The sequence below is a fragment of the Diospyros lotus genome, chromosome 10 (genome assembly GCF_014633365.1).
Source record: "Diospyros lotus cultivar Yz01 chromosome 10, ASM1463336v1, whole genome shotgun sequence".
In the NCBI taxonomy this organism is placed as follows: domain Eukaryota; kingdom Viridiplantae; phylum Streptophyta; class Magnoliopsida; order Ericales; family Ebenaceae; genus Diospyros; species Diospyros lotus.
This window is the reverse complement of record NC_068347.1, coordinates 27,845,105-27,867,958: the sequence shown is the minus strand read 5'-3', so window position 1 is coordinate 27,867,958 and position 22,854 is coordinate 27,845,105. Positions and strand designations below refer to the sequence as shown.

The following is a 22,854-nucleotide window of genomic DNA, read 5'->3' as shown; positions in this document are numbered from 1 at the left end:
TGTCTACTGGTCAGTTGACGTGGTATCCACATGGCTCCATCTATACCGTCCAATTTCCCGGGAAATATCCAACGCTCTGGATCCATCAGATTCGCATGCTCCGAAGCGGCAAGAGCGTGGCCAACCGACAACGGTCGCGAGCCTCCAGACGCCAGCCAGATAGCGCGTCCACGTCGAACGCACTAACTATCAACCAATAAAACAGCTCCACGTTTCCCGAAAATCAGTTTGAATCCTATTCCGGCCTCGCTTTGGTTTCTCTCCCTATTTGTAGGAACCTTTTCCCACCGCTTCCGATTCGTTGCTTACAGATTGCGAGAGAGAGAGAGGTTCCCACTCTTCCAATTCATTGCTTGCGAGAGAGAGAGAGAGAGAGACCCATCTCTTCCATTCGTTGCTTGCGAGAGAGAGAGAGAGAGAGATTCCGGGGTCGATAATCCTTGCGAAGCCAGTTACGATGGAGGCTTCCGGCGTTCTACGGCCGCTCCCTTTCGTCTCCGGTGGCGTTCGAATCGAAGCCCGCCCGCGATCTTTTGTGAACCGCCTCGTTTGCGTCGATTCCCAGCTTTCCGGTCGTCGGAACCCAGGGAGCCGTAAGTTTTGCGGGTTTTCGAATTCGGGGTTCTGCGACAACGCGTACAGACAGTATTACTGCGGGAAGGCCACGCCGGCGGCAATCACGTGCGACGGCAAGAAGAAGGAGAAGGTTAAGGAGGGATCGGAGAAGAAGACGATGAAGAAGAGGCTGAAATTGCTCAGGGGATTGTCGAAGGACTTGTCGTTGTTCTCCGAGATGGGTTTTGGGTTGGATCCTGAGAATCGCGGCTTGGTCGACGAAGTTAAAGGCAAGATGATAACGGTAAGAACCGTATTTTCTATCTTTTGATCCACTTTTGTTAGATAAACTGTATAACCTTTTCGTTGTTTTCTGGAGCAATTTGGCCGGTTTTTGTCCTTTGAAGCAACCCTTTTTTGTGAAACCAAAATAAATCTGGCGAATCTTCGTTAATACAGTGGTTTGATCAGTTGATTTCAATTCAATTATAGTTTCAAAAGGAGATTTAGGAATTGTTGAATCTTTTGACAGTGTTAACTAACAAATACTTGAACGAGGATTTCTATACTTTTTCTTGCCGCAAGAGAACTTAAAACTGTATGAATTCAATCTTCTAGTTATTGCTAGTCTTGTTCAACTTTGTATCTGAATGGTTTACATAATCATTTTTTCAGGAAGCTACAGAGCTCTTACTCAAGCAACTGGAACAGCTAAGAGCAGAGGAGGAGGATCTGAAAAGGAAGAGGAAGGAGGAGAAGGCCAAAGCCAGAGCTGTTCGGACTCTACACATGGCTGATTGTGAAGAATCATCTTCTTCCTCGTCCTCAGAATCAAGCGATGGCGAATGCAGCGAGGTTCTAGACATGAAAACAGAAGCCCGGCTGCCATTAACAGCCACCAAAGAATCAAAACCAGAGAGCATCGTCGAGTTACAGCCGATTCAGAAGCCAGTAATGGCAGCCATTGGAAAGGCTGCACAAGAATCGGGGAAGAGGGTTGAGGTTTGCATGGGAGGGAAGTGCAAGAAATCTGGTTCTGAAGCCTTGCTGGGCGAGTTTCAGAGGCTGCTTGGTGGAGGAGAAGCTGCTGCTGTTGGATGCAAGTGCATGGGGAAATGCAGAGATGGGCCGAATGTCAGGGTTTTGAACTGTGATAGGAATGGAACCGGGGCTCTGGGTGGGGATGAATCTGTGAGGAAACCCAGCAATCCGCTCTGCATTGGGGTTGGTTTGGAGGATGTGGCTTTGATTGTGGACAAGTTCTTCGGAGAAATCAAGGAGGATGCGGGTCTGGCGGCTGCGTCTTGAATGATTGCTTGATTGATGATTTTGTTTTTTTGGTGGATTTGGATCTTGAAATTTTTTTCTGGTCGCTGCAAATTATAGGGCTTTTGGTTTTCAGTTGTGCAAATGTAAATACTTTAGTGTATAGATTTATGGTTGAAATGAAATGGTTATGGTGTTTGAAGTAACCCTCTCACATTTGAGTTCTGCATTTTCTTGGCCATTCACTGATTAAGCATGGCTTTGTACCGTGCTCTGTTCTTCCTGCGTTCAATATATTTGTTGGCGAGTGCATGGAACAGCAGCCGCTCTAAGATCCACAAGTTCACGAAATGAAATGATTCTCACTTATTGACTTTGATTTAATTCTTACCGATATTATTATTGACAATAAGAGTAATTATTATATATATTTTTTATAAAAATAATCAAATATTTTTAATTTTTCTATAAAAAATATGTGTATGGTTTAAATATTTAGAACTTCTTTCTACGAAATTTATTTTCTCAATAAATAGGGTAGTTTTTGTTTTACAATCACAATCAAACACACCCAAGAGTAGACTTCTTTTCAATCAGAATGTTAAATGCATGAATTGTGAAAACAATTTTGTTGGGCAAAGTGAAGGGTTAATTAAAGGAATCATGTTAGGTATACATCTATTTTGTATATCTTGGCTACATAAGGGGGTATTATAATTAAAATACCCTACGCCTTACATACCTTTTATGAGGAATTTTTTTGTCATAATACCCCTTATATAGCTCAAGATGTACAAAATGGGTGTACTAATAATATTTTTCTAATTAAATTACTTTCAATGGTGGTGGCTCACGTGGTATATTCTATCATAAGTAAGTAGTGTTGATATTTTCTGTTATTTTTTAACAACTTTCTTAATTATCATAAAATAGAAAAATTAACATTGTTCCATTTATAAATGAGTAACAATAAGTATATTTTATTTTCATCTCACTTATATGATAAAGCGTGAGAAACTAAGGGGATGATGCCATCAAGCCACCTTAACAGATAAAGCCACATGGTCAAGTCAAAATAATTTGACTTTGTCAACAAGTTGTCTTATTTGAAGTAAGACTTGGAATAAAGAAGGTCTTGACCAGAGGTGATCCGAAATAGACCAAGATCGGAAAGAACAAGGAAAAAACCTAAACAAGGCATGAATCATGTAACACACATTCCAAGATAAATCATTATATAATTCAAGATGGCATGACACAAAATTATACCTCTAAATGAAGAAGATTTAAAGTAGCAATGAAGATAAACTTTCATACGAGCTTATCCTAATATTTTGAAAGATTATAAATCCATATATAATTATATAGACTTGGAGGATTGGTATTTAAATTTTACAAGTGACACATCTATTTTCTTTCATAGCAAAAAAACAAAGATAACAACTATTGACTTCCTTTAAATCCAATTTATCTCAAACTTATGTAATAAGAAGAAGTTAACTTTCAAACTCAGATTTATCTTTTTTTGTCAAAATCGTTGGATTATGCGACGGGAGCCTCGTAAGAAAGAGCATCCCAAAAAGTCAATTTGTTCTCGGTGACAAGGGTAGAACATGAAAACTTATTATTATATTTAAATATATATATATATATATATTAAGATAACATTTGTTAAAATGAGTAAGATAAGAGAGTATCAAGATAAAGTCGAAATAGTTTTCGGATCAAGATATGAAATTGTCAAGATAAAATTGGAAAGTATTTCAAAATTTTTATTAAATTATTTATTAAAATTTTTGGATTGCATTAAAGAACATAGACGTCATTTTTTTTTATATGTAAAGATCAATATATACTTATTGTGAGAGAATGAGAGATATGTATATCTTGAAAAATTAAGATAAGGCGTCATTAATAATTTTTCGAATAATGATTAAATAAGCTTAAGAAATATATTACAAAATATAGAAACCCAAAATTCATCCCATATCTTAATTTTTTCACCCATATGTTAATTAACAAACATCTATTAAGAGAAAGACTAAATGTATCATCTTCTAAATTCTTATATTTTTAAAATTTTTAGTCAACCTTTTGGAGTGACAATCTCGACAAACCTTTACGGGTAGTCATCACTTTTTTTTCTTTTTTTTTTTTTTGGTGCGAGCTTTTCAAGTTCAAACAGTATATAATTGGAATGTGACTCAAATAAAATAAATTCAACGGGTGATCAAATCTCAGCATCATCATTGCATTTAATTTTTAATTTACAACCAACTATATTAATTGATTAAATATTTTAAAACATAAATACATATCATTAGTCGATAAAATTATTTAAATATTTAAAATAAAATATAATAAATATATTTTAAACTGATGCATTTATGCATAGCAACAAATAATGTTGTTATTGATGGATTTGACACCAAAAAATTATGTTTGTATTGTGATACTCATATAAGGTATTTGTGGTATAACTTTCATATAACTATAACTATGCACCAAGGGTACATGTTGAGCAGTCGAATGAGCAATATGTCAGTGTTAATGCGATAAGTTGCGAGTTTGATTTTTACCCTGTATAAGGTCTAAAGATTCAATTTGTAATTTATCTCTTCTAACATAATCAAAGACATGAGCATCGGAGGTCGCGCTCGCGCCATCCCAACTTTAATATATTCATGTTACAATTTGAGATATTTGTTTTATAATATAAAAATATCTATATTATAATATTAAAGTATTAATTATATAAGTTTAGTACAAAAATAAGTGTCCGTGGTATGTGTAATACTATAGTGATATTTATGTTACCACGTAAGGATAGATATAGTTTAATGTTGAGGGACCCATAGTTGAAGAATGTTCAAAGTGTAATTTTTTTCAAAAAAACATCATATTAAACTAAATTGAATTATTTGATTTTTGAAATTAATCAAGCCAAAATCGATCTAAATATGTAATTAAGATGAACCTAAACCGAACTACTTGGTTTTAGTTTTTAAAAAATCATGGTTTCTTCTTCTACTTTTTTCTTCAAATGCTGAAAGATTAAAGAATTTAAGATAAAATTAAATAAACTTTTATATTATGAAATAAATATTGATCAAACTATTATTAAATACAAATAATATAACAAATAAATTTAATAAATTCCGTCATTATTGAATAAACACTTTTTGTATCTGTTTATACTATTTAATAAATTTCGTCAAATTTTAGGGTTGATTATTATAATTTACTTAATTTTTTTAAAATTTTAATTTTGACCAGTTAATATATTATCTTTTTAAGGCACTGATACTCTTTGAGTATCACAGAAGTATTACCTATTTTAATAAATTTTACAAAATTATGATTTTTTATATAAAGGAATTATACATAATTAAATTAAGTATTCGGTTTTTATTTTTATTTTGAATTAAAAGTATAAAGTATAAAGTTCAAAGAATTAAATAGAAAGACTTATATTGCTATCAAAAAAATATTTATATTGTTCTATTTAAACGTTTTTATTTTAAATTCTGGTTTGGAATGATTTCTTGGATTGGTCTAGAACATATCTTTCCTCTCTGATCCGAAATGCTAGGGTGCGCTTGTTCTGTGCAGCTTCTCCGCAAACCGCCGACGGCGTTGGCCTCCGCGAAGCAGGAGACTCCTCGCCGGCCGATAACGCCCTTCCTTTCTGTCACTACCGGCGGCTCCGGGGTGAGGCTGAATGAGAAACTGGCAACGATCTCCGGTGGCTCCAGGCACTCAACGGCGACGGTGCTTTCAGCTCCGCTTAGTGATTTTGGCAGACGATTAAGCCTTCGGTCCGGTGCTGAGCTAGGTCTTCTTTCTCTCTTTTTCGTCCTCTCCATGGTATGTGTCGTTAACTTTTCTTATTTGTCTCTATTTCCATGCCTCTATGTTAACAAAACCAGAAGAATTAAAGAATCGATGCATTTTTCTCAGTCAAGCTCTCTCCAGATAATGAGCAGAACAGATAGGAATAACATGAAATTTCCTGTTCAAAATTTATGTTGTTCAATCCGTTAAGATTTTTTATTTAAATTGTATCTTTTATTCATGTATATATATATATTTTTGGCTAAGTATATAACATTCAGTTTCTGTGGTTGGTAACCAGAACGGCAAAAGTTGGTTAATGTTAGGAGCAATGAGTTGTGAACTCACCGATAAGGATGCTAGAAGAACGATTGAGAAAAAATTGAAGGTAGGATCGAAAAATGAGCAATGAGATCGATGAATATGATATAGATTTGATAAGATAGAATTGAACTTAAACTTTCTACTGATTACAAAATATAAAATTTGATACGGTAGATACCCCTTCCGCTTATCATGTGGAGAGATACTAGGTCTTCGACTTACCGATTCTTGAGGTTGGTTAGCTCCTCTCAACCACCACCAAATAAAAATGGAAAAAAGTGACATCTACGTTTAACGTCAGAAATAACATTATGATAATATTATAATAATATTTTAGCAAGATAATATTATTCTACTGGAGTTTTTGTATAAAAGTTATCAGTAAATGATCAAATATCATAAATTCTAGACTAATTAAGAAATGGTAGGGGAGCTAGAATTTATGTTGTTGACCTCATCCAATAAATGGATAAAAAAAATCGACATGGTTTTGTACAATTTTTTTTTGTTTGACATTGCCTAATGTAATTATTGTTAATTAGTATTGTAAATTGCTTTGCTTCTAGTTTAGAGTTCTTCTCCCCTTATCTGATCTATAGTTCTAAATGATGTTGTTCTTGAGTATCTATTTGCGTTTGTTTCCATTATATACACCTGGAAATAAATTGCTCAGGCAAGGTTTTGGTTCTGTATGGATTGGATTGTTTCAGGCTATTGGAGCAATAATCTCCTTGGCTTTAATTTCGCTTCCAACTGTGAGCGTATGCAGTATTCTTCCTGTCTAGCTATCTTTCCAGCCTCTCCCTAATTTCGTGCCCATCATTGAAGAACAATTGTTCTTTTCATTACGTGGCAGGCGCTTAAACGATTGGCAGTTTCGATGGATAAGTTGGTTCACTTAGTCCTTAAAGAGGTACCAGGAACCTTGACCTCCCTCAGACTCTCTGTCCTCGAGGTTAATGAATTGGTCCAACAACTTAACAATCTTCGGTAATATATACGTACCATGCATCATATCATACGACACTACAAACTAATTGTTTTCATAAAATTTTATATGAAAATATCATCAAACTAATGCAATTTCATGGAAAATTTTTATTTAACTTGTGGGTTTGAAGGCAGAAGATATCTGGAATCAGAACGTAAAGAAAAGTAGGTACCAAGGAGCTTGGTTCTTCTGGGACTTAGTATGAGAATTCCCCCGTTACCCACTGGCTGGCAGCCTGCCTGAATTTACCCATGCAGATCCATGGTGGTCTATTGCAGGACACCGACTTGACTCAAATGCAAATTAAAGAGATATGTACTTATACTGGAGCTTCTGCTAAAATGGATGAGGCGGCATCGAATTTCTCCATATATAGTATACACTGCTTTTTTAGAATCTTCTCCCCCCAATAGCATTTTTCTTGGGAACTCGTGGTCCATGTTTATGGTGGTTGTGCTTAAGAACAGAAATGAGCCTGGTTTTGCTTAAGAACAGAAATGAGCCTGGTTTTCTTGTCATATTTGCCTGTTAAATAAAACAGATATTTTACGTCCCTAGCCATTACAATTTGATACTATTCTTGTTGATCCTTCTCTTTGGCATTTTAGCAAACACATTATATCTGGGAAAGAAGATGGAGGAATTATTTCTAAAAAACGCTGTAGTCACCATTAAATTATGTTGTGTTCCAATGTGTGTGAGTGTAAGTGTGTGTCAGAGGACTGAATCCCACATCACTGGTGCAAGGGGATTTCCAAGGGAATAACAACCTCTCCCTTGCACTTGGGGTTAGGCCTAAACAGCACCCAGATTTTGCGAACGAGCAAGCACCTAGGCCCTCGTGCACTGCTGTCATCTGATCAGGCGGGCGGGTCGGGTCGGATGTCTATATATATATTTTTGGATAAACTTATATTTATTAATTATTTCTCTTCTTGGGTACCGAACAGGTTGCACATTTATGCCACTGGCGCTTCTGGAGCTCCAATCATCGAAGTTAATGACTATTTTCATTACCGGCGTGAATGTTGTGGCGGTTCGACTTTTTGGGTTCAACTATAAAAGGTCGGGGGATTGGGGGGGGGGGGGGGGGAGGTCTTTGTTTTAGACCTGAGTTCATATATTTGAGTTTCCCAGTCAACGAGAGCTAGTGCCTGAAAGAGTTTTTGCTAGATCCGGCTATTCATGGTCATCGTTCGTTGGAGTCAACCGTTGTATCCTGCGTGGATAGTTGTCGAAGCCTACTTGTGATCAGAGCAAGGCGCCACTGTCTTCAAGATAACACTTTTAGCGTACCTCGGTTGTTGTTTTCCCTTCGTCGTCTGTTGAGTTTTTTGGTAGCTGTTTGCCTCGTCGGTTTCTGGGTTTGCTGTTATTTTTTGGTTATCAAGCTCTGTGTTGTTCCTGTTGATGTTATTGCGTTAATTCATTGTTGCCAGCTTGTTGGTTCTGTGAGATATTCAATTGTTGTGGGTGTTGTTTCCATGATCGAATTGTATACATGTACGGATTTTCTATTATTGTTCTAACAATCTGAAGACAGTGTATATAATATGATATGGTTGCCCCCAACAACATTGTCGTTGTTGCTGGTTTGGCCTCTGCTCAGGCCGCTACCCCGGTCGTTGTTTTGACCACTATCACGATTGTCACTGTCGAATCGGCTGCCATCAAGGCAACGCCTGACGTTGAGAAGCTACAACAATTCAACGACAACGATTTTAAGAGGTGGCAACAGAAGATTTTTTTATCTCACCACCTTGAATTTAGCCCATATCCTCAAGGAGTGTGGAGTCACTCCCGAATGAGATGTCACGGTGGAAACATAGGTTGCCAAGGAGGCATGGCAGCATTTGGATTTCCTTTGTCGAAACTACATGTTGAGTGGGCTAGCAAACCCCCTGTACAATATTTATTGCACTGCGTTTTAGACGTCCAAACAGTTCTGGGAGGCACTGGACAAGAAATACAAGCTTGACGATGCTGGCACCAAGAAGTTCCTAGTGGGGAAGTTCCTCGATTACAAGATATTTGATACCAAGTTAGTGGTCAACCAGTTGGAAGAACTTCAAATGATCATTAGTGATTTGTTCAGTGAGGAAATGGTCTTTAATGAACAATTCCAAGTTGTTGTTGTGATTGAGAAGTTGTCACCCTTGTGCAAAAACTTCAAAAACTATCTCAAACACAAGTGGAAGGTATGTGTTTACCTTAGGTGGTGCTGCCATGTCATGGAAGTCTTCAAAACAGACGTGCACAACACGGTCTACTATGGAGTTAGAATTTATCTTTTTGGATAAATCAGGTGAAGAAGCAGAATGACTTCGAAATTTCCTTGAAGACATTCCATTGTGGCCAAAGCCTGTAAACGCTATATGTATCTATTGTGACAATTTAACTGCTTTGATGAGAGCTAAAAATAGTATTTATGTTGACTCAGTTAACTCAAGATGCTGAATTAGTCAAACAGTTAGGATTAGTTGCTGATCTTCAAGAAGTTAGCTAGCATAATGTTAGGAAGTTAGTTTGGCTGATATCAAGCCTATTTTCTAGCTTTTTAGTTAACAACTTCCTGTATAAATAAGTTATATCTATGTTCAAATAAAGGATCAGCTTCCATCCAAACATTCTTACGTAAAATTACACTCACAATTTATAATGGAAAGTCAAGACATATAAGGCGCAAGCACAATACAATAAGACAACTGCTTACCAATTGAATAATTTCCATTGATTATGTAAAGTCTAAGGAAAATTTGGTAGATCATTTGACAAAGGAGTGACAAGAAAGCAAATCACCTATACATCTAAGGGAATGGGGCTAAAGTTTGTGAAATGAATTTTTCGGTGGTAACCTAACCTAGTTGATTTAAGATCCCAAGATCTAGGTTAAATAGGCACACTGACTGGAATAATTCATAGTTTACCCATTATGGAACTTATAGTTTATTCCCTAGTTCCCGGTAAAATAAAGAGTGTGTAATTTGTCGATGATACAGGTAATATTGATATCTTGTTACAAGAGAAGTAGTGACAGAGTGCTTTTAATCAATGATTACTTATGTGAGAGTAGAAGTGGATTGTTTCTATGAGAATAGTTTGGAAAGCTTGGGTTCTCTAAAACTCTCATGAATTCAGGATGCTGTACAGGACCAAAATGGATACAGTCGTATAGAACTCGTTAGTACAAGGCATGTTGTGCGTGATATTCATTGTCTATCGATTTACCACAACAAAGATAGTTCAAGAGCCGGCCTCACTATTTCTTCAATAAGTTAAATGGATACTCACTAAAGAAAATTCAAGTCCAAAAGATATCTTATCTGATGTATAATATGTTGCTCTCCTTGGCGTCGCGGTGTTTTGTTCTTTTATTTGCTTTAAGCACACTTATACTCATGTGGGGGAAGTGTGTGTGAGAGGGCTGAATCCCACATCGTTGGTGCAAGGGGATTTCCAAGGGAATAACAACCCCTTCCTTGCACTTGGGGTTGGTCCACAAGGGGCACCCAGATTTTGCGAGCACCTAAGCCTTCGCGCATTGTCGTCGTCGCCGTCTTGTCGGTCGGTTGGGCAAGTCTGCTTGGATGTCTATATATATATTTGGATAAACTTATATTTATTATTTATTATTTTATTTTTTTCTCTTTTTGGGTATCAAACAGGTTGTACATTTATGCCACCGGTGCTTTAGGAGCTCTAATAGTCGGAATTAATGGCCACTTTCATTATCGGCGTGAATGCTGTGGCGGTTTGGCTTTCTGGGTTTGATTATAAAAGGTTGGCTGGGGGGGTCCTTGTTGTTTTACACCCGAGTTATTGTTTTGAGTTTCTCGATCAAGGAGAGCTAGTGCCTGAGAGAGTTTTTGCTAGATCCGCCGTTCATGATCACTCTTCGTCAAAGCCAACTGTTGTATCCTACGTGGACAGTTGCCGAAGCCTGCATGTGACCGAAACAGGGCGCCAGTGTCTTAGGACAGCGCTTTCAGTGTGCCTCAGTCGTCGTTTTCCCTCCCCCGTCTATTGAGTTTTTCGGTAGTCATCTGCCCCACTAGTTTCTGGGTTTGCTATTATTTTCTGGCTATCAAGCTCTGTGATATTCCTATTGCTGTTATTGCATTAATTCATTGTTGCCTGGTTCTGTGAGATATTCAATTGCTGTGGTTGCTGTTGCCATAATCGGATTTTCTATTGCTGTTCTAAGAAATTATACCAACATTGGTTGAATTCATGACAGAGAGGATTTACTTGTGCATATCAGGTGAAACTCATTGCTTCTATAAAAAAGGAGTGTTTTAGTGTACGAGGCTCCCCACTTTGTGAGGATTAACGGAAGGTTGTATTTGTACACAACACTTCCCTCACATTTTTGCAAATAGTTGTTTCCACAACTTGAATCTATGACCTGCTAGTTATAAAGGAGCAACCCTTGCTATCAAGACTTTCTCTCAAAATTCACAAATTAAAAGAGCCAAACTGATAATTAGACAAGCACTAGACATACTTGAATGATTATCCTTAAAAATTAGATATTCCTAACCAAAAAGCAAACTTCAGTGGAACTCAAAGGATTTCAATTATTATCCACCACAAATTCAAGCAGCCAGTCTTTTCTAGTGTCCTTCAGACAAGCCCTTCTCTATGGTGCCCTTAATGCTCTGAATCTATGTACGTGTATTCTACATAGTGTTACTGGGTGAACACTTATTTGAAGCTTTTTATTGCTATAATTTTGCATACTTCTTGATGTTTTCAGCTGCATCCTTTGCATGCTCTGGCACAGGCATGTTAGATAGAAGAGTAACCCTAGACGATGATATCAAATGTCTCTTTTCCATGTTTTTAGGATCAATTTTGTAAAGCCGTACCTCCCATACCTGCAAAAGATGCATTATATCATTGATATTACATTCATTTACTAACTTGATATTACCAACTAATTATCTTATTAATACCTGTGTTATAATTTTTATTATTTTACTAGAGGGTTGTGTTAGAAAGACCATTCAGCATAACATTTTGCCACATTTTTCCTTTTAAGTGAATTTATGTTGTCAATGTGACTTTGAGAAATCAATTAATATTATGAATATTATGTCACTAACCTAACTTGGTTGGAATAAGATGAAATTGATGATGACAACAACAACATATGTAATTGTTTTGATTATTTTTTCCCAGCAAGAAGGCGACCATCTTGAGAAGTCACCGGTACAACAGGGCCTTTAACTTGTAGTTATAACCTTCTAACTGTACATAATTGTTTCACCTTACTTTAGTATATAAGAGCATAAATCTTGTGAAGACAGGGCGGTCTGCATATTATGATTTCATGATGAAATCTTTTCCAGGGTAAAGTTCAGAGAATTATTAACTTTTGCAAGTCATATGACTGACAACGGTTAGTTTTTCCTTTGTAAACTGTGACTAGAAAATTAGGGGTTCAAATTCAAAAATGATCTTTAACTAAATCTCATAAAGTAAAGAGTAATGCCACTCTTAAGACATTCTCTATACAACTAACAAGTTTTATAAGATATTGAGCAAAACGATAATAATGTTAAACTAGAGGGATCGAATTCCTTTGCAAGATGACACCAAGCTAAACTTGCACTTAAGTTTGGGTGCTTGATTGATGCATGGAGTCATATTAAATCATAATTAAATGGTTGTTCAACTAGTTACCAGTTAATTTCTTTTGCTGAGAAGTTTACCTGTTAATTTAATAACAAGAAGAACAAACACAACGGGATTAATTGAACAAATAATATTTAGCAATTTCTTTGTCAAAGTGTATTATTGGCACATAAATATTATAAAATTGTGAGGCAATAATAATGGTTTTGCAATTATAAATTCTGGAATAATATTTTGGGCAAATTTCATCAAGACTTTTATGTAGTTCAGGCCATTTTTATGGAGATTGCTTGTGATTTAAATTTACTATTTGATATCCATATAGTTTGCTTCTTTTCTTTCTTTCTTTTTTTTTTTTTTCCTGGCTAAAGGTTTGCTTCTTTTTCAAATAGATGTTATTAACTACCTAAAAAACATAGTAGGGCTCAAATCTCTTGAGATTTAAATTTATTTATTTTTGTTATCAGTGGGAATTCTATATTACAACCCAAATCTTTCAGGCGCACACTAAATAGACTCATTAGATATTACAATAACTCATAAATGACGTGTACTAATTAAAATCATAAAAATCTAAAAATCTAGATGGTGAGTCAGACATGGGAAATTCAATCCTTACTTAGATAAAGAGGTTGTTATAGTCTCTGGGTACCTATCAAGCCAACACTTAGAGGGTTAAAATTTAGCAATTAGGTGATGTAATTTTGATAAATTTGTTAACGGGCTTAAAGTCTAAAATAGCAACTAGCAAGAAGTGGCTGTTTCCATAAATTATATAGGACAACTTGACGAAACTTCTGATGTGTGTAGGTTGGCAATGCGTTGGCGAGGAGGGAATATAAATACCTGAATGGTTTTACCGACGTTGACCGGGTTGGCTTCAGCGTTGACGAGGTCGCCAAGCTCCGCTCGCCGGAGATGGTTGATGCTGAGGTGAATTCCGGCCACCCTCTGCAGCCCCGACGCCATGTGAGCTCCGATGCTCGCCAGTGACTCCGCTATCAGCGCCGACACCCCTCCATGTAACACCTTGAATGGCTACATCCACACACACCCACACACACCCACACGCGCATATTCTAAGCCCTCAGTAATTCGAAGCATCAGCCATAAGAGGATTGGAGAAGAAATAAAAAAACAAACAAGAGAAGGAGCGATTGCTAAATTTGTAAAAAATTTCAAGGATATGATGAAAAGAAATGAAGGGAAAAACCTGGCAACACTTGTCAGTGACTAGTAGCCGGCCGGTGACCTTTTCCGGCGAGAGTTCGTGAAGCTCGAAGCCAATTGCGTAGAGGGGAGCGTCCAGGAGCTGGGTCTTCTCCGAGGGCGATGTGGGTGGCGCCGACTCCATCTTCTTCTTCTTCTTCTTATTCTTCTATCTCTTGGGGGGTGATCTAGAGGACTCCGATCCGGCTGCAGAATTCAGCTGGGGAGATGGATGGGAGTGGGAAATGAGAAAAAAGAAAGGAAAAGAAAAAAGTGGGTGAGATTGGGTTGGAGAGGCGGATGAGTGGTTGATTGAGGGGGTTGCTGGTTGCGGGTGGGCCTTCGTGTTGGGGCGGGGTAGGTATGGGCGAAATGAAATGTTGACTGTTGAGTACGGTTGACTCTCTCAGGGGTATGGGATGGGTGCACCTTGTCGTTTTCTCATCTTATTCTACGATAGCCCTAATAATAGGACAGGACTTTTCCTTCCCCCCTCTAGATAACAAGTACCACATAGGAGGAACAGCTCTGTTCACGCAATTTAAATTCAAAAATTAAGATCCCGAGTTCACTAGCGATGTGAATTATTATTAGGGTGCTTTTTATTGCTGGGGTGAAATTTGAATGGAAATAAAATAAATTTTAGAGAATTAAATTTTGGAAAAAATGAATTTTTAAAAATTAAAAATTTAAGCTGTTTGATTAGTATAATTTTTTACCTAGAAAATGATGTTATTTTTTATCTTTTGGTGTTTGATTGATAATATTTTTTATAGAATTAGATAATTTTCCTGACATTTCATGTTTGATAGGCATTATTTTTTATGAAAAATGACATATTTTTCATGAAATTCAATGGTGAAAATGTATTAAAAAATATTAAATTTTATACAGAAAAATTAAAATAATAACGTATTTTAAATTAATTAAATTATTTTCTCAAAAAATGAAACAAAGAAATAATTTATATATAATTTTTGACATATTCACTTTTTATATATATATTTATATATTTATATTTATTAAATAACCCCCCTCCCAAACCAAACCCCCAGCCTGCCCTACTCGTCCCAGCGGTAGCCCATCTCCATTTTTCAATTGTTAGGAAAATTTCATTTCCTCTCCTTAAGGAATTTGATTTTATTGATTTGAAGAAAAATGGTCTCACGTGACCATTAATAAAAAAATGAGTTTCTTGGAAAAAAAAAATATAATCAAACAATACAAAAGTTGAAAAATGAGTGAAAAAATTACCTTTTCCTTAAAAAATTTGGGCTATCAAATGCGCCCTTAATCTACAATTTTCATGGTAATATGACAAAATGATATAATCGTGAGATGAAACTTGAAATTCAATGTTCGACTAGGATTTGGATTTGTGTTTTAAATCCATCATAGATAGGAGGATTTCAAATGACTTAATAAGGGGTGAGTTGGACTAAAATATTTAATTACACATTAACTATAGTATATTTTGTTGGAAAATGATGGGTCTTGAATGGTTTACAACTAATAATTGAAATGAGATAAATTAAAGGTAAAATGAACATAAAAATTTACGTGATTTATCCAATATAGGCTACGTCCACGGGCAAGCAAAAAAGAAGGATCTCACTAAAAAGAATAAGGAAATTACAACTACTCTTAAATTATAAAGAAAGAACAAGTATCACTTTCTCTTTTTCAATAGGAATAAACACCTCTCTTAACGAGGAATGAGATGATTGAGATAAGATGAGATGAGATGTCAAAATCTATGGGAAAAGAGAGTATTTATACATGGAGCATACCTTTTAAATGACAAAATTAAGCTATCTAAGTTAGGCAAAATTAGATTGCCTAATTTTGTCAAAGTTAGGCACAAAACAACCCAATGTTAGGCACAAATCAACAAGCCAATTAGGCACAATTCAACATATTTTATTTTCATTCATTAGTAACAAATGTTTATATACATAATATTTTTAAAATATTTATACATACAAATTGAAAATGGGCATCTCAAAATTATACATATTTATAAATTTTCGCTTAAGATCTCTTGTGAAAAAACCTATTAGGCATGCCAAGTGTCTCACTAGTTGAATCATGACACTTCTCTTATTTAATTAGGCGTGACATTTGTTCTGTCAAATTTTTCATTAACTCGTGGTGAGATATATGTCTAAATATCTTTCTAAAATTTTAAAGATCTCAATCAAAGACTTCATCAATAATCTTGCCCAATCATTGCAAACTTAACTTATATAAGGTGTAAGATTCGACAAATAAGGACATTTGATATCAATTTATTTATTGCTCTTTATTTAACTCTTTCTCAAGTATTACCTTGATCATTAGAAATTATACCAAGGATGAGTTCCACCTTCACATGAGGAGATCAGAACCATACATCCTTGGTGGTCTCTCCTAACATCATCAATTGGCGCCTACAATGGAGTGATCCCATAATAGTCTATATAATCGTACTCCTAGACACCCCCACCATGCCTCTTGTTGTGCACCTTTGGCTTGAAGCAAACAGAGTGGACAAAAATAGCAACATCACATGTTAACAACGATCCTTCTCTTGAAATTGCCGAAAGCATTGGTAACCTTGAGTTGTAGGTCTAGGAATTGACATGTATGCTTGGAGAATGACTCAAATAGCTTGCGACCAAGCTTGCAAAAACTAGGAGAAAACCCTCCAAGAATGTAATGCATAAGACCAAGCTTGCAACCTTTGCCTTCTCGGTTCACAGCCATTCCAAAGACGAGCAAGTCAAGCAAGAGGATTGACTAAGGCTCTAGGAAAAGGAGATTCAATCATTGAAGAAAGGATGGGAGCCTCCCCCAATACAAAGCTTGAACTAGCCCCTCAACTGTGTGATAATGGTCGAGATTCCTCTCAAGCAGTTTAATATCCCTTCTATCATATTGCATAATGGCTTAAGCAACCCTAGAGATCATATAGATCTATTCTTGTGCTCATTTAGTGAGCCTCAAATAACACGTGGTGTTAGGCATTCTAGACTACGTTAGAAGTTAATGCTTTGATCTGGTAGTTGAGCCTATTGGGCAACTCCATCACGAGCTTTGAGAAGAATTTATGTCGTGTCAGTGACAGCTAAAAACATCAATGACATTGGTGAATGTTAAGCAAAATTTGGGAGAATCACTCAAGGAATACGTCACCGAATAATGTTACACAGACGAACAACTTAACGAATGGGTTGATAAAACCTTTTAAATTACAAGTTAACCCTTCAACCAAAATTACAAGTTAACCCTCAGCTCTTACTCTCTCTTTTACTCTCAGCTCTCACTCTTTCACTTTCACTCTCTCTCTCTCAAAATCACTCTCCCTCAAATCCATTCTCTCTCACAAATCCCTGCGGATTGCAGTGTCTCCCCACCCTCTCTCAAACGTACTTTATCTCACTCTCATTCTTTCGCTCAAACCCCTGCGGGTTGCAATGTCTCCCCTTCCTCCCTACCTTTTCTCAAACCCACTCTATCTCTCCCCATTCTCTCTCTCAAACCCCTGTGGGTTGCAATGTCCCCCCCCTCCCAACACACCGCTCTTGCATAGCCACCGCCCAAGGATGGCCCCATCGTTGACCCTTATACGTCATTCGGACCGGCACCGTCAGGCCCCATCGCTGTTGTAAAAGACAACGTTTATATATGCATTTATAAATATTTTATTTTTTTACATATATGTATATATATTTATATATTTTCTTTTTTTCTGCTGTTGTTTTTTTTACTTCTATTGTTTTTTATGGTGATTTAGCTGTTGAAATAAAAATTAAAAAATATAATTTATTTTGAATTATGAAAGAACATAATTTATTTTGATTGTATATTTGACAATTGAGTAAAAAATATTGCTTGTGTTATTTTTGCTTATTTCATCCTCTGTTATTAATTTTTCTTCAATTTGAGGGTATTAATCAAATTACTTAATTTAAATTATTTACTTATAAAATTATAACATTTGTGTAAAATAAGATTTATATTTTACTAATCAGATTAGAGTAAAATTACTTGGTAAAATTGGAGTAGTGTAAAATAAGACTGGAGTAAAATTAATATTTTTAAGATCAAATATAATATAATTAGATATATTTTTTTATTATTTTACGATCAAATATAACAATAATTTTTTTTTATTATTTTGCAATCAGATGTAACAACAATCTTGATAGTTGTCATTAAAAATGATCATACAAGTAATTAAATAATTTATTTTCTCATTTAAAATCACTTTAAATACCAACTTATTGCAATAGTATCAATTATATCTTAAAATCATCCCTTATTTTATATTAAAATTACATTTCTTCAATGAAAAAACATAATAGAGAATGGGTGAAGTTTGGGCGGTCTGAGCGACGCAGGGGGGGGCGACGACAATGGGAGCAACGGTGTAACGTTCCTCCCTCAAGGCTAAGGATTAGAGAGAGAGAGTGGGTGAAGTTTGGGCTGCAGTTGCTAGCGACGGTGGGTGGGGGCAAGGTGGTGTGGGGGGCGGGCGACGGTGGTCAATGGCTGGTAAGGGGTGACAGCGATGGCGGGCGGTGTTTACGATGTTGGTAGGGGAAACGGCTATGCGAGCAGGGGGTGACGGCGGTGGCGCCATCTTTGGGCGACGACGGTGGGAGCAACGATGGCGAGGTTGACGATGAAAGAGGTGCGAGAGCGGTGTGGGGTCCGACGTTGCACCCGCGGGGGTGGTTTTGAGAGAAAGAATGGGGGAGAGACAGTGAGTTTGAGAGAGGATGGTTTTGAGATAGAGAGTGAGAGAATGGGTTTGAAAATGGGCGGGCAAATATAAAATTAATTCAAAAATATTTGGCACGGGCATTCACAAATATACCAACTTCTCGCAATATTTTGATATTCACCAAGTTGTCCACCAGTTAGTTCGTCTAACGTTATCCATACGTCACCTGTATCAATAAGGAGGCCCTAGGTATTTAAGATTTTAGTCCATGTGTAGTGGCAGAGCGGGTGTTTTTTTTTAAATTTTATTTTTTACAATTATTTATAATTGAAAATAAAGAAAATTATATTAAAGTTTACTACTTAGTGTTAAACCTGTGCGATGCATGGAAATTGCACGGAAGATGTAATTAAAATAGATTTTTAAATTTAAAAAAAAAATTAAATTTATTATTTTAAATAATCGCAAAATCGATAATTACAAGGTTTTTTTTTTTTGTTTTAATACTTAGTCTTTTATCAAAATTTAAGTTTAATTAATTATTTTCTATTCAATGTGTTAATAGAGAACACCTTTAATTTAATGTAGAGCCATTTAATATGCTAAAAAAAATTAACATATTAAATAAGTTGTCACAATTTCTCACTTATCCTCCCACAAGATTCTTGGCACTTAGTATTGTTTTTGCCAATGATCTCTTCAATTGTATCTTTAATAAAATTGAAAAAAAAAATTTATCAGTTATAAAGGCATAAATAATTACCTAATCAACTTTATACTTACAAAACAATTCTTATTTATCAAGTTCAACTATACTCAAAATATTAGCAAATAACCTAAAGATAAAATTTTGTATTAAAAAACTTTCATTCATAATATCTACAACAGTAGTCTTTGAGTATAAATTTAGTTTGTACTTGTGACTTGTAGTCTTATATTTTATATATATTGTTATATATAAATATAAAATTTAGCATGAAATACAATTATTTTTTACAAATCAATATTTTGAAAGATCGAACCAACTAATGCTATAAGTTTCTATATAAATAAATTTGATGGCAAAATCTATATAAATAATTAACAATAAATTTATAAGACAAAAAAAAACATATTCATCCATGAAATCATTTCAATGGCAATGTTATAAGTTTTTAACTTATTTTCAAAGCATGGAATTTTCTAAAGTCTCACGACTCGAATCTTTAATGTCTATATTTTTAAAAAATTACTTTATAAAGGCTTTTACTAAATTGCACAACGTTATATAAAATGAAAAATCTTGACATGAATTTTCTATTTATACACAAAAACTATTACATTAGAATAAAAAATTATTAAATATATACATTAAATTAAATGTAGTGATTAATTAATTATTAAAGTAAAATTATTTATTATATTATATATTTATTTATAAATTTATAATAAATATAAATATAAATTAAGAGGAAGCATTGGTTTTCCAATGCTAACTAAAAATTCTCTTGAAATTTTTAATTTTTTATATTAAAATTTAATTTTTGTAATGAGTCTCCACTTAAACAAATATAACATGAGTCTCTACTTAAACAAATATAACATGTTTCCATGTGGATCTCATGCACATTGGCACACATAAGGCTAAGTTTTAGCTTTGGGCACAGAGAACCTTTGGCTTTTGTCTCTTGAATGCTCTTTACCTTAGTGTTGGTCTCTTTAAGAGGATCTAAAGCTCTCATTTGTTGAACTATTCCTTTTGGCATCCAAATTTTGATTTTATTTCTTTTGGGGGGGTTGAGAAGTCCATCTATATGTTTTCCAAAATTTCTTTTGATATTTTGTCTTTGGCCTTGGGTGAATAGAATATTTTTCACAATTAAGATTGCCAAAGACTTCTCTATTACACTATTTTCTAATGTGAGTTTGGAGTTTTGAACTTTTAAAACCAATACTTCTTTCTCCAAGATGGAAAATCTTTCAACCACTTTATCATCTATTTTTGCTTCATTTTTTTTTTTTAAGATTTTCTTCTAAGACTTCATTTTCTTCTTTGATTTCTAAAATCTTTTCCTTTAAGATCTCTACTTCATTTTTCAAAAATTCATTCTGCTTATCAAGATCTTCTTTTTCCTTAGCAAAGAATTTCTTTGCATTCTTAAACTCCTTCTTAAGGGACATGAAACATATTCTTGCCTTTTCGTTTTGGGATTGGGAAGATTCAATTGATTCACTTCCATCCTATGCATTAAAAGCATGCATTTTTTGATATTTTAAATACTTATTCTTCTTCTTATATTTCCTTTCTTCCTCTTTCTTTGGACACTCATTTTTATAATGCCCAACTTTTTGACAATTGTAGCAAATAGGAAGCGACTTTTTGTTATCCTTACATTGCTTTTTCATTAAACTCTTTAAAGTCGTTTATAGGGGAATTACATCTTCATCATTTTCACTAAAAGACCCACTTTTACTTTTAATTGGAAATTTAGCTTTTAAAGCTATATTCTTTATCATCTTTATGGGTTCTTTCATTTGATTAAGAACTAACTCATGGGTTAAGAGATTCCCAATGAGCTCTTCCATTTTTAAAATTCCAAGATCTTTGGCTTGAGTGATAGCGGTAATCACAGGTTGCCAATCTATGTTAAGTGATCTAAGTATTTTCCTTACTTAATCACTTTTGGGGATAACCTTGCCAAACATTTTTAGAGAGTTAACCAATTTTTGAAACCTAACATTCATATCACTAATGGTCTCATTGGCTAACAATTTAAACCCTTCATATTAGGACATCAAAAGATTTATCCTAGTATCCTTAACTTGACCAGTCTCTTCAAACATAACTTCTAATTTTTTTCATATTTCATGAGATGTAGAGCATGAAGATATTTTTTCATATTCACTAAGCAATATAGAACGAAACAAGATATATTTGACCCTATGGTTCATTTCAAGATTATTTATATCTTCTTCACTCCAATCTTTTTCTTCTTTATTAGATAAGGTAAAACCATCCTTAACAAGTTTCCACAACATATAGCTAATTGAAAAGATGTAGAATTACATCCTCAATAGACATAATTGGTTCCATCAAAGAATGAGGGACGGAAGGGAGAAGTTCCCTCAACTATACCATGAGGTAGATATGAGGTTATTTTATGATCTTTTCCTAAGATTTGAGATTTGAAACACAGATATTTTAGGACTTGATCTGATACCAATTGTTGCCCAGAAAAATACCCAAAGAGGGGGGGTGAATTAGGTTTTTAAAGAAAAATTAATAATTTTAACTCTTTTAAGAATTTTTAAATTTGTGATTTTAATATGTTGTGATTGCAGTAGAATTAATAACAATAAAATCACACAACCACAAGCAACAAGATAAATTTATAGAGGTTTGGCTCTAAAGAGCCTAATTCTCTCTCTCAAGACTTAGCTTGAGGTTCCACTAAGGAGAATCAACACTAGTTTTTAATTGGAGCTAGAACCAACATACAATCCATTGTCTAAGCAAGAACCACTAGCATACTACTAGTAAATATAATCTCCTCACACAACAAGTGAGTAAAAATAATAAACTTATAACTAGAGACATGCAAATAAGTCACAAACGATTGAGAATTCCACCAGTTAGTACATTTCCAACACTTCGAACATTCTCACTCTTGTTTAAATGCTCTATCAATTTTGTTCTACCTTGAACCTCCATACTTACCATATATATACATATTCCAAACACACTAGCCATTAAATAAAATGTTAATATGAAATTTAAAATTCAAAAAATATTTAGGCTTTTTTAAACAATAAGAAAACATATCTCACATTTAATTCAAAATAAATTTACTTTTTGTATGAGAAATCAAGATTTGAAAATTCAAATATAACATTTTGAGACATAAATGATTAAAACATGAAAACATGTCTAAAAGCAATTCTCCTTTAATTCAAAATAAATTTACTTTTTGTATGAGTAAGAGAAAATATGTTTAAAACTAATTATTCTTAATTGAAAATAAATTCAATTTTTGTATGAGAAAGAGAAAATATGTTTAAAAGTAATTCTCCTTTAATTCAAAATAAGTATACTTTTTGCATAAGTAAGAAATGCATTTATCAATAAATGAAAATTCAAACATAAACTTTTAAGACATAAATGATCAAAACAAGGAAATATGTCTAAAAATAATCCACCTTTAATTCAAAATAAATTTACTCTTTGAACCCACTTTTAATTCAGAATAAATTTACATTTTGCATAAATAAATAATACATTTATATTATAAAAATATTTTTGTTATCATCAAAATCATATTTACTTACCCTTGAGTTTAACAGATTTAAAGAT

General features: G+C 34.5%; 3 protein-coding genes across 8 annotated transcripts; 2 read left to right on the top strand and 1 right to left on the bottom strand.

Annotated features, from left to right (window-relative positions):
* Window positions 1-286: 286 nt before the first annotated feature.
* On the top strand, window positions 287-2,027 carry LOC127812316 (diacylglycerol O-acyltransferase 3). Its single transcript, XM_052352743.1, has 2 exons — window positions 287-859; window positions 1,231-2,027. Exons 1-2 carry the CDS (start codon window positions 458-460, stop codon window positions 1,861-1,863), a joined length of 1,035 nt encoding a protein of 344 aa, XP_052208703.1. The 5' UTR covers window positions 287-457; the 3' UTR covers window positions 1,864-2,027.
* A 3,326-nt stretch (window positions 2,028-5,353) lies between these two features.
* On the top strand, window positions 5,354-7,527 carry LOC127811716 (uncharacterized). 6 transcript variants are annotated; one of them, XM_052351855.1, is made up of 4 exons: window positions 5,354-5,688; window positions 6,690-6,734; window positions 6,836-6,969; window positions 7,105-7,527. In XM_052351855.1, the coding sequence occupies exons 1-4, from the start codon at window positions 5,407-5,409 to the stop codon at window positions 7,136-7,138; spliced, it is 495 nt and encodes a 164-aa protein (XP_052207815.1). In that variant the 5' UTR covers window positions 5,354-5,406; the 3' UTR covers window positions 7,139-7,527. The 6 variants fall into 6 exon arrangements, with proteins under 6 accessions (XP_052207815.1, XP_052207816.1, XP_052207812.1 ...); XM_052351856.1 differs by having other exon boundaries at window positions 7,101-7,527; XM_052351852.1 differs by having other exon boundaries at window positions 6,690-6,740.
* A 3,995-nt stretch (window positions 7,528-11,522) lies between these two features.
* LOC127811717 (1,4-dihydroxy-2-naphthoyl-CoA thioesterase 1) lies at window positions 11,523-14,156 on the bottom strand. The gene is made up of 3 exons (XM_052351859.1): window positions 13,821-14,156; window positions 13,454-13,645; window positions 11,523-11,847 (listed from the first exon to the last, which is right to left on the bottom strand). The coding sequence occupies exons 1-3, from the start codon at window positions 13,959-13,961 to the stop codon at window positions 11,695-11,697; spliced, it is 486 nt and encodes a 161-aa protein (XP_052207819.1). The 5' UTR covers window positions 13,962-14,156; the 3' UTR covers window positions 11,523-11,694.
* Window positions 14,157-22,854: the final 8,698 nt, after the last annotated feature.